Source organism: Cebus imitator, unplaced genomic scaffold (assembly GCF_001604975.1).
Source record: "Cebus imitator isolate Cc_AM_T3 unplaced genomic scaffold, Cebus_imitator-1.0 Scaffold50, whole genome shotgun sequence".
Classification (NCBI taxonomy): domain Eukaryota; kingdom Metazoa; phylum Chordata; class Mammalia; order Primates; family Cebidae; genus Cebus; species Cebus imitator.
The window spans coordinates 7,913,821-7,923,676 of NW_016107365.1; the positions used below are offsets into that span (position 1 = coordinate 7,913,821).

General features: G+C 42.9%; 1 protein-coding gene and 1 long non-coding RNA gene across 3 annotated transcripts in view; one reads left to right on the forward strand and one right to left on the reverse strand.

The window, feature by feature from the left end:
* Positions 1-3,202: 3,202 nt before the first annotated feature.
* Positions 3,203-4,966, reverse strand: LOC108303773. Its single transcript, XR_001824974.2, has 2 exons — positions 4,298-4,966; positions 3,203-4,194 (listed from the first exon to the last, which is right to left on the reverse strand). It is a non-coding gene; the product is annotated as an uncharacterized LOC108303773 (long non-coding RNA).
* A 114-nt stretch (positions 4,967-5,080) lies between these two features.
* SCAMP1 (secretory carrier membrane protein 1) overlaps positions 5,081-9,856 on the forward strand; it is a 121,797-nt gene continuing 117,021 nt past the window's right edge. Inside the window, exon 1 of one of the 2 annotated variants that reach the window (XM_017527707.1) lies at positions 5,081-5,311. In XM_017527707.1, coding sequence (XP_017383196.1) covers positions 5,255-5,311 — 57 coding nt within the window. In that variant the 5' untranslated portion in view covers positions 5,081-5,254. The remainder of the gene's footprint in view (positions 5,312-9,856) is intronic. The other variant, XM_017527708.2, reaches the window with a different exon arrangement.

The following is a 9,856-nucleotide window of genomic DNA, read 5'->3' on the forward strand; positions in this document are numbered from 1 at the left end:
AAAAAAAAAAAAAAAAAAAAAGCTGTCTCCATGCTATTTACATAGCTAGTTAAAAGTTGGGCATAACTGAGAGTCTTCAACTCAGGACAAGTCAAATGACATTCACTTTCTTTTCATCAATACCTGTTTGCATTTTTCCCTTGGTTCTGCTGCCTGGAAGTCTCCTGGCACACCAGGAAACTGAGTGTGTTCCTCTTCTTTCTTCTTCTATTTTCCACACCCTAGTGGTGTGGACAGGTGGTCCCTGACTTGCAATGGTTTGATTTATGATTTTTGACTTTACAATGAGTTTACTGGGGTATTAAATACAGTTTCACCTTATGATGGGGATTATCAGGATATAGCCCTATTGTAAATCAAGAAGCATCTGTATTAGATTTTCTATCTGCTGTAACAGATTACTACCAATTTTGCATCTTAATACAAACATTTTTTTTAACAAAATCGTCTGTACAACAAATTTATTTATTTATTTATTTATTTTTACTACTAGAAATCAATATTTATTTATTTTTACAATTCTGTAGGTCATAAGTCCAGCATGAATTTCACCAGCCTAAAATTAAAGTGTCAGCAAGGCTGGGTTCCTTTCTGGAGGCCTGAGGGAAAAATCTATTTCCTTGTACATCAAACATTGGTAGAATTTAGTTCCTTGAGTCTGAGACTGAAATCTCCATTTCCTTGTTGGCTGTCAGCTGAGGGTTCTTTCCAGCTTCTAGAAGCCACTCACATGCCCTAGTTCATGAACCCCTTCCTCAATCTTCAAAGTCAGCAACTCTTCTGCCTTCCTCTTCCACTTTTAAGGACTCGTGATTACATTGTGCCTACTTGAATAATCCAGGATAATCCCCTCCTCTCAAGGTTCTTAACCTTAATTACACCTGCAAAGTCTCTTTTGCCATGTAAAGGAACATATTTGCAGGTTCTAGGGATTACACCATGGACATCTTTGGGGGAGGGGGGATTATTTGGCCTACCTCACAATGCCTTCATCTCCTCTGATATCTCCTGAAAACGTAGCCAGTAATAGAACAGGGGCCAAATAGGCTCATGTTGGGGTGTGGAGGGTATCAGAAGACACAGCAGCAAATCTGGGACCCACTGCAAGAGTTGATGGATTTCAGTTCTAACCCATCAGTGAACCCAGAATCCAGTGAATCTTTTGAGGTAAGAAACCTAAATATCTAACTTGGCATTTTCCTAGCATTCCCCAGCTATAAACTAGCCAGTTTAGAAAACAAGGAATTCAGACTCTAGACCCTGCTCAATAGGTTCACCAATTACATGTGTCAGACTGAGGAGAAGCAGCATGATAATGGTGTGAGGCATATTCTGAGGGAAAAAGAAATAGGGTTAGAGAGGAGTGAGTCACTGTCCCAGATTAATAGAAGGTTAGAACTGTCCAACGGATTTAACATATCATTTAGCCATGTTGTAGGCCTTTTTGGAAGTTTTCTGGAGCAGGCCCTACCCTTATATCTGGTTTACTGCTTTATCCACAACATCGCTGTTGTAGTGGCTCAAGGAATACTTGAATGACGTACTAGAGTAGAAACTCTGGTTAGAAAGGTGAGTTGATATGATCAAGATCAAACCACTGGTTTGCAGGAGAGCTGGGCCTAGACTGGTTTTGATTCTTTGTTCTACCAAATTTAGGAGGCAGCTTCCAGAAAATGAACTACTGCACAAAAGGAGGCCTCTTGTATATTTTCTACCTTGCACATCGCATTTCTTCCTTCTATATGAAGTTATTACTAACCAAACCTATCAATTTAATGTCTAAAACATGAGTCAAGAGAACTGAGTTCTGTTCCCCATTTCCCCATTCACTTCCTTGGTGTCTGAGGCAAATTACTTAGCCTGTCCAAACTCGCTTCTTCAATTATGAGAGAGGCTGAGGTTTCTCCTCAGCACTCATATCCTATAATTCTAAATTTCATGAAGGCTAATGAATTAATAAGCTCCCTGCTATGGTTGGGGTATGGCTTTGGACCTGCAAAGTGTCATGTTGAAATCTGAGTCCCAGTGCTGGAGGTGGGGCCCGGTGGGAGGTGTTTGGGCCATATAGGCGGATTCCTCACAAATGGCTTTGTGCTATTCTCCTGAGAGTGAGTTCTTACCCTTGAGGACAGGTTGTTGAAAAAAGCCTAGCATCATCTTCTCTCTTTCTGTACCCCCATACCCCCTCTTGCATGCTAGCCATGTGATCTCTGCACGAAGGATCCCCTTTGCCTTCTGCCATGAGTGGACGCAGCATAAGGCCCTCATCTGAAGCTGACAGCCTGCAGAACTACGAGTCAAATAAACCTTGTTTCTTCATACATTATCCAGCCTCTGGTATTCCCTTATAGCAACATAAACCAATTAAGATCCTCACCCATGGACTATATGTCTGCATATCCTCCTATCAGTGTTCCTAAAGTGTGGTCAGCCACTATCAAAATCACCTGAGGTCAGCTGAGTGCAATGGCTCATGCCTATAATCTCAGCACCTTGAAAGGCAGAGGCAGGCTGGGGCACTTGAGGTCAGGAGTTCGAGCCAGCCCTGCCCACATAGTGAAATACTTTCTCTACTAAAAATACAAAAATCAGCCAGGTGTGGTGGTGCGTGCCTATAATCTCAACTACTCAGGAGGCTGAGGCAGGAGAATTGCTTAAACCTGGGAGGTGTAGTTTGCAGCGAGCCAAGATTGTGCCACCGTGTTTTAGCTTGCGTGACAGAGTAAGACTTTGTCTTTAAAAAAAAAAAAAAAAAATCAATCACCTGAGATCCTTTACATAAGCTGATTTTTCAGTTAAGAATAATGAATTAGATGTGTGGTTTCCATTAGACCATGCTTCCCTTTTCACTCTACAGGCATGCTACACACAAAAAGTGATATTTATATGGCATAAAAGGGGAAGAAACCTTAAGGCTGTCTCTCTGCCAATGCACATCTTGCTGAGAAACGCTGCCATAAGTACTGAGAAAAACACCTGCAGAAAAATATGTATATGGTCTCTTTTTCAGACAGTACCAAAGCTCAGTATTAGAGTGTATGTATATCTGCATGAATATGTATTATGTTTTATACAATTACATGTTATTTTATGTAAGTGGAGATACTTATTAGAATATTTAAAGAAATGTACTAGGTTGTTAATGTAGGGGAAGAGGAAATACAAGGAATACAAAAAATTTTTAAGTGAAAAATTCAACATGTATGTCATGACTCCATTTATACATTTATGTAAAATAATGTATAGAGACGTAAAAAATAAGAAAAGCAGATCCAGAGCCCCTATCTTGGGTGCCTTCCAGCAGAATCTTAGGAATGGGAGGTATGGAGAGGTGGGCATCTTTAACAGGTATTCCAAATGATTCTATAATAGTAAAGTTCGTAAACCTTTGCGTTAGGTGCAAATACTATCAGCTATAAACAGAATATAGCTGGAAATTTCCATCCTGCAATGCAGGCTCATCTGATCCTCATTGTCTTGGAACACAGTAGATGCACACTAAATAGTGCTGATTATTTTGAGTCATTTGGAGGACAGGTGGAGGGAGGGAGGGCAAACGTGGTGAGAGAAGCAGATGAGCTGGACAAGGACATACTCGCTCTGGAGAAAGGTGGCAAAGCATGTAAGAACATACTGAGCCTCCTTGTCACTTTCGACGTTCAACCAATATTTGCTAGGCACTAAATATACATGCAGGACATTTTTCTGTATCTTGTTTCATTTAATTCAGAGAGGTGAAGAGTGTAGCACAGGTAGTATCAGAATTGGGATTCAAACCTGACACATACACCGAGCACTAAGTTAAAACCAGGCACTGGGCAGCAGCTGAAGATGCGATGGTGAGCACAACAGACTGCTTGCTCTTTTTTCATATCTAGAATCTTACAACTCTGCTGTGATCATCCTTGTCTGTTGTCACTTAGTAGTTGACATCTTCGTTGACTACCTGGAAGCAGCTGCTTCGACATCTATACCAACCTGGATTCCGTCGAAGGGAGATTAGAGCAAATGTGCTTTTTGTCCATCATCTCTAGTTAGTGTTTCACAGTGGGGGGAAAGTATCGTTTCTTAGGTGACTGTGCAAAGTGCAAGCTCCCCAAAGGCCAAAGACTACTCAATCTAAATCCTTCCAACTCTCAGGTACCCACCAAGTCAAAAGAATTCTGGCTCCCTGTGGCTTGATCTAAAAGCTCTCTGTAGCTTTTGTTAGGGGAGAAGAGGAAAGTGAGGAAAACAATGCTCTCTGAATAAGTTTCCGGGGTGGGGGTGCAAAGAATGGTACAAATGAATTTCTTACACATCTTTTGATAATCTCATTCTTGCTGTTGGAAAAGATTAGGGAAAATCCAAAACTGTCTATTTTGTGCCCAAAATAACTCGAAGGCCTTGATCTCTGGGCTCTTGTCATTCCTCTCCCCACCATTTCTGAAGTAGCCATTTTGCAGATTCCGGAGGATGGGAGCTGGGGCCGGCCCCTGGTACTGAATCTCAACTCCTTCACAAGGCTCCTCGGATCAAGTTGGGACCGGCGGCGCCAAGACTGTTCTCCGTGATTTAGCAGCAACCTAGAATCGGGGAGACCGGAAGACGGGAGGCCGGGATTCTCCGGTGGGGTCAGAGGTGAACAAAAATCCTTAGGCGAGGCCGCGTCCCCGCCCCAGGGATGTGATCTGCGGAAGGAGGTGCAGAAGCCTCTCCAGTCCCCGTCCTCCACAGTCTAACGGCCTCGGGGTGCGGGGCCCGCGACTGGGGCTGCCTCCCCCAACCTGGCAGGTGTACGTCCATCTCACAAAATGCCACCACTTCCCTGAGTCACGCTGGGCTCGGGGAACTGATTTGAAACCGGTGTTCAGAAGCCCGAGCCCGGCCGGACATAGCCGGCCTCCGGACGAGAGCGGAGGGGAAGTGTGCACTCCCCGAGAATCCCGCGGTCTCTGGGAGTGTGGGACGCTCCTCCTCCGCTCTCAGTTCCCGGCTTCTCCGCCCCCGCTCCCTACTTGGTCGCAGCCAAAGTCCGGAGCGTGGAGTCCAGATCCGGAGGAACGGGACTGCAAACGCGAGCGGCGCCGCGGCCGGGAGCCGGTCGCACCGGGCATGCTCAGTGGCGCGGCCGGCTGGGTGGCCCGCGAGCTGCACCCGGATCTGCTCGGCGGCGGCGGCGGCGGCGGCGACGTGAGCGCGCAGGGGGGCGGCGGCCTCGCCTCGTCTCACTCTCTGCGTCTGGGTCGGGTGGGTGACGCCGAGCGCCAGAGAGATGTCGGATTTCGACAGTAACCCGTTTGCCGACCCGGATCTCAACAATCCCTTCAAGGTGAGCTGCGGCCCCAGCGTCTCCTGCCGTCGCGACGCGTCGTTGTCTGTGAAAACGGACGAGTTCCTTCGCGTCCACTGCACCTGCCCCTCGGCTCCCCTTTGCAGCCCAGAGAGGGGCGCGGGGCTGCCGTACCCCATTTGGAGCCGCGTCCCGACCCCCGCGTCACTCGTTTGGGGTTTGGGGGGGAACCTCCTCAGCTCGTGCCCGGCCGTCCTTCCCCACGTCCCCGACTGGTGGGGGTCGTGCCCGCAGCTGGGACTGGGCCCGCGCGCCGGGAGGGGTCCTGGCCAGCCTCTCAGGAGCGGGGAGAGTGAGAGCCGAGGGCAGGTGGAGTCACCCCTTGTCAGGCAAGTGTGGCTGGCAGGGCCCGGAGGCGGCGGAGGGGGGCCCGGCCTGGAGTGGGGTTGTCATGGGGACCCGAGGTGGCGGCGGCGGAGAGCTGCGTGGGGGTATTGGCAGAGGTGTGGAGGAGGAGAGAGGTGAGGGCGCCGTGTGCTGCAATTAAAAAAAAAAAAGGTTGTGTTTTTATTTTTTAAACTTGTGTTGCATCCAAATACCACCAGTGGCGCTGCCATCCCCCCTCTCCCTGTAAGGCTGAGGTTGAGGGTATTGATACCAAAGCAAAAGTTAAAAATAAATAAACATATCTGGAAAACAATAGTGCACGTGGACAACCTCTTCCCTCCCCAGCTGCTTCTAGCAAGGTAAACGATGGGATATTTTCCAAGCTCCTGGTGCGTCACCGGTTCTCTGGGCTATACGAGGATACCATTTCCCACTTGAGCTGCTTTTCTTCTTGGAGTCGACCTTATCAACCCCAGCTTCGGAAGGGCTTGGCACAGAATCCCGCAAAGGAAGGCGGCTGAGATGTTCATCGTCTGCCCTTAAATGAATGCAACATCTAAATAACTCTCTCTTTAAACGTATTCTGGATTTCCTAATGAGAGTAACTCTTAGCACGTGTAATTTGTTCCCAACTGTTAGTTGAAGTTACTTCTCAATCTCCCCTGGCCTTGTGCAGTAGTTACTTTAATTTGCAGTCCCATAAAATGAAACAGTAACTCTAATTTGTGATCACACAAATGTCACTTCTGGCTTGCTGAGTTTACATCTTTTTTGCTCCTGGTTTTTTCTCTCATTAAGAATCCTGGAAGAGGAAAAATATTTCTCCTCTGATTATTCCTGATAATTCTAAGGAGGATTATTTTAATGAAATTATCCTGATTGACAACTCGACTCACTTTGTAGCAGTGTAGAATTAGACTCAGTCACTCTTTCATTGTCCCTTTTGTCACAGGGACGATGAAAATTCGGTAAATTCAGTACAACTGGCCTGTATCTTTCAGTGACATGGTTGCATTTTAAGACTTTCTTTTTTTCCTGACAGTTTTGTTTCAATTTGTATTAGACTTGCTTCCATGTTGTGGAAAATCGGGTTATTCTTAAATCATAGACTTTCTTAACAGACCTTTCATTAGTTGTTAAATGGGTGTTACTTTAAAATATTTTGATGATAAAACATCAAGAACCTTTTAGCCTTTCCTAATTCAGATAATTCATTGATGCTGTTTATTCAGCATCTGACGATTTGGCTGTGTATTTTCTACTTGGTCATTCCATTTCATGGTTCATTTCATATTAACTGGCTCTCTTGTTAGGGTGAGATATTGTCTTCATCTTAGCCCAGACTGTCCTTTTGTGACATCTCATATTGCCATGACACTTTCCTCTTCTGACATTCATAAGGTTGCCGTAGTAATTGTAAACCCAAGAGTTGTTTTAAATACTCATTCATTGTGGCATAACATTATAAATCCTTTTTGTCTATATAAGTGGATGTACTCAAAGGACAATGAGTATTCAAGTTTGTAAAATGCTTCAGGGACAGATCATTTAGGTCTAAAGAAGACTTGATCTTACACACATTCCTGCTTAGGATCTGTCTCTGTTTTTGGTGACTGTTAATCTCACTGTCAGTGTATCCAACCCTTTATTTTTCTATTTATGTTCCCCTGCCCCCCTCGTACAGTTTTATATCTATATTTTGTTTTCTTTTTACTTTTGCTTATATTTATGTAAAAGTCATTTTTGAAATAACATTTGATACTCTGCTTAAACCTGAAATGTTCCCAGACTCATTTGTGTTACTTTATGATCATTTTTAAAAAATCTGTTTTCGTTTTCAGTAATTGAAGATAAAGCTTTTATGTTCAAGTATATGCTATTTTGCATTTGGTAACTGTGCTAATTTCTTTTTCATTAAATCCTGTTTGGTTTCCATTGCTTTTTTCATTTTTTAGCATTTCTTTTCTTCACTTTTATGTTAGGAATACTTTTGCAAGCATCTTCATTTGAGCCATGTCATGAAAGTAGTTTGGTCTATTCTCCTTATGTAATATAACCATAGTGGTTTACTTGATTTTATTGGTTGTTGTAAGGTTATTTGCTGAATGCAATTCATTTTTGTTGTTGTTGTTGAGCCCTTGCTTTATATTCTAGTGGTTTTGCTAGGCTCAGTGAGTGGTTTTATGAAATTTGAATGGTTTTCATTGCGCATCAAGAAACTTGAAATAACTGGAAATCTGTAGTGATCCAAAAGAAAATAGATGATTAGTTATATAGAAGTTTCTGAGGATCCACTCTTGAGCTGTTAAAATGAGGTGTTAAAGCTAGAGAGAGAAAAATGTTTTCTGTATAGTCAACATGTATTTATTGAATAATTGCTGTATTCCTTCATTTTTTTCTGTTGAGTTTATTCCTTCAACAAATTCTAAAGAAATATTTCTGTCTTTGAATATTAGTCTAACAGTGAGACAAATATGCTTGTAAAATGAAATAAAAGGGGAGAGTTTAAAAACCAGCAGAGGTCAGCAATATAGGCTCTTAGAAGTTAGCGTAAGAGTGTATGGTTAAGTACCAGAACAAGTGCAGTTTGTTCATAGGAGGGAGAAATTAGTAAGTGGTGAGAAAATCTTCATGCTTTCTAATATACTTTTGCATATTAACATGATAATTGATTGAATTAGATAGATCATTTTGGAAATAAAATTTAAATTAATGTAATTTTTAAAATATGAGGAGAATTAGAGTTTCACAGCTCGGAAAGCAAATTCTTAAAATATATTCATTCAGATCTTGTAGATTAAAAAAGAAAGCCCATAGAGGCACACTTGCTCATTGTCTAATGCCCGTGTGTCAGTAGTATAGAATTGGCATTAGAACTTAGGTTTCCTCATTTCTAGTCCATTGCTGGTGACACTGTATGCACTCGCTGGTTGCATTTTTGGTACCAAAATTCTTGTTTTGTATTTGGAGGTTAGAGTTGAGGCTTTTGTGGAGAGGCAGCAGAGGATAGGGTTAAAAAGTTTTGGCTCAAAAATTTGAAAAGCTCTGGGCTTGATCCTGGCTTTGTCACTAATTGGTTTTGAGACCTTGAAAAGTTACTTAACCTCTTTAAGACTCAGTTTACTATTCTGTAAAATAGGATAATAGTACATTCTCTGTAGGATTGTAAATAGGATTAGTTGAACATACATTTAGCATATAGTAAGAGCTCAATGTATGTTGTTTTTAATTAGGTACTAATATTTAGTATTAATAGTAATTTAAGAAATTCTGTTTAATCTCTGTATGCTCAGCTATGAATTCAGTGAAATTTATGTTACTTTTGGATCTGCTGGAGTGCTCGTAGTAGCTGTTTGGCTGATCATAGTCAAGGAATCAAAGCTAAAAATAATTAAGTGCTTTGCCCTACATCAACCTGCTAGACTAGACAGGGTTGTCTGAATTCTGGTGCTTTTTCACAACACGTAGTTCCTCCCTAATAAAATAACACCATGTTAAAATTGAGTGCAGTGTCTATTTTGTTTGGCCTCAAAAATTAATTTTAGTATATTGAATTTTTTTTTTTAGAAATGGTCTAAAATTTAGTATTCTCACTTATGTTATCTTTTAAGTTACAGTAATCTATGGCGTTCTAAGAGTTGAAGTTGAAAGTGACCCATAATTCAAGTATGTCACCCATTTCTTAGTCTGGGCTGCTACAACAAAATGTAGTACCTTACAGTGGGTAATTTATAAACAACAGAAACTTATTGCCCAGACTTCTGGAGGCTAGGAATTCCTGGATCAAGGTGCCGGCAGATTCAGTGTGTGGCGAAGGCCTCTTCCTTATTGATGGCATCTTCTTTGTGTCCTCATAAGGCAGAGGGGGATGGCAGCTCTCTGGGGCCCCTTTCTTTTCTTTTTCTTTTTTTTTGAGCTGTAGTCTCACTCTGTTGCCTAGGCTTGAATGTGGTGGCATGATCTTGGCTCACCGCAACATCCACCTCTCGAGTTCAAGTGATTCTCCTGCCTCAGCCTCCCGAGTGACTAGGACTGCAGGCACCCACCACCATGCCCAGCTAATTCTTGTATTTTTAGTTGAGATAGGGTTTCATTATGTTGGCCAGGCTGGTCTTGAACTCTTGGCCTCAAGTGATTGGCTTGCCTCAGCCTCCCAAAGTGCTGGGATTACAGGTGTGTGCCACCATGCCTGGCCTC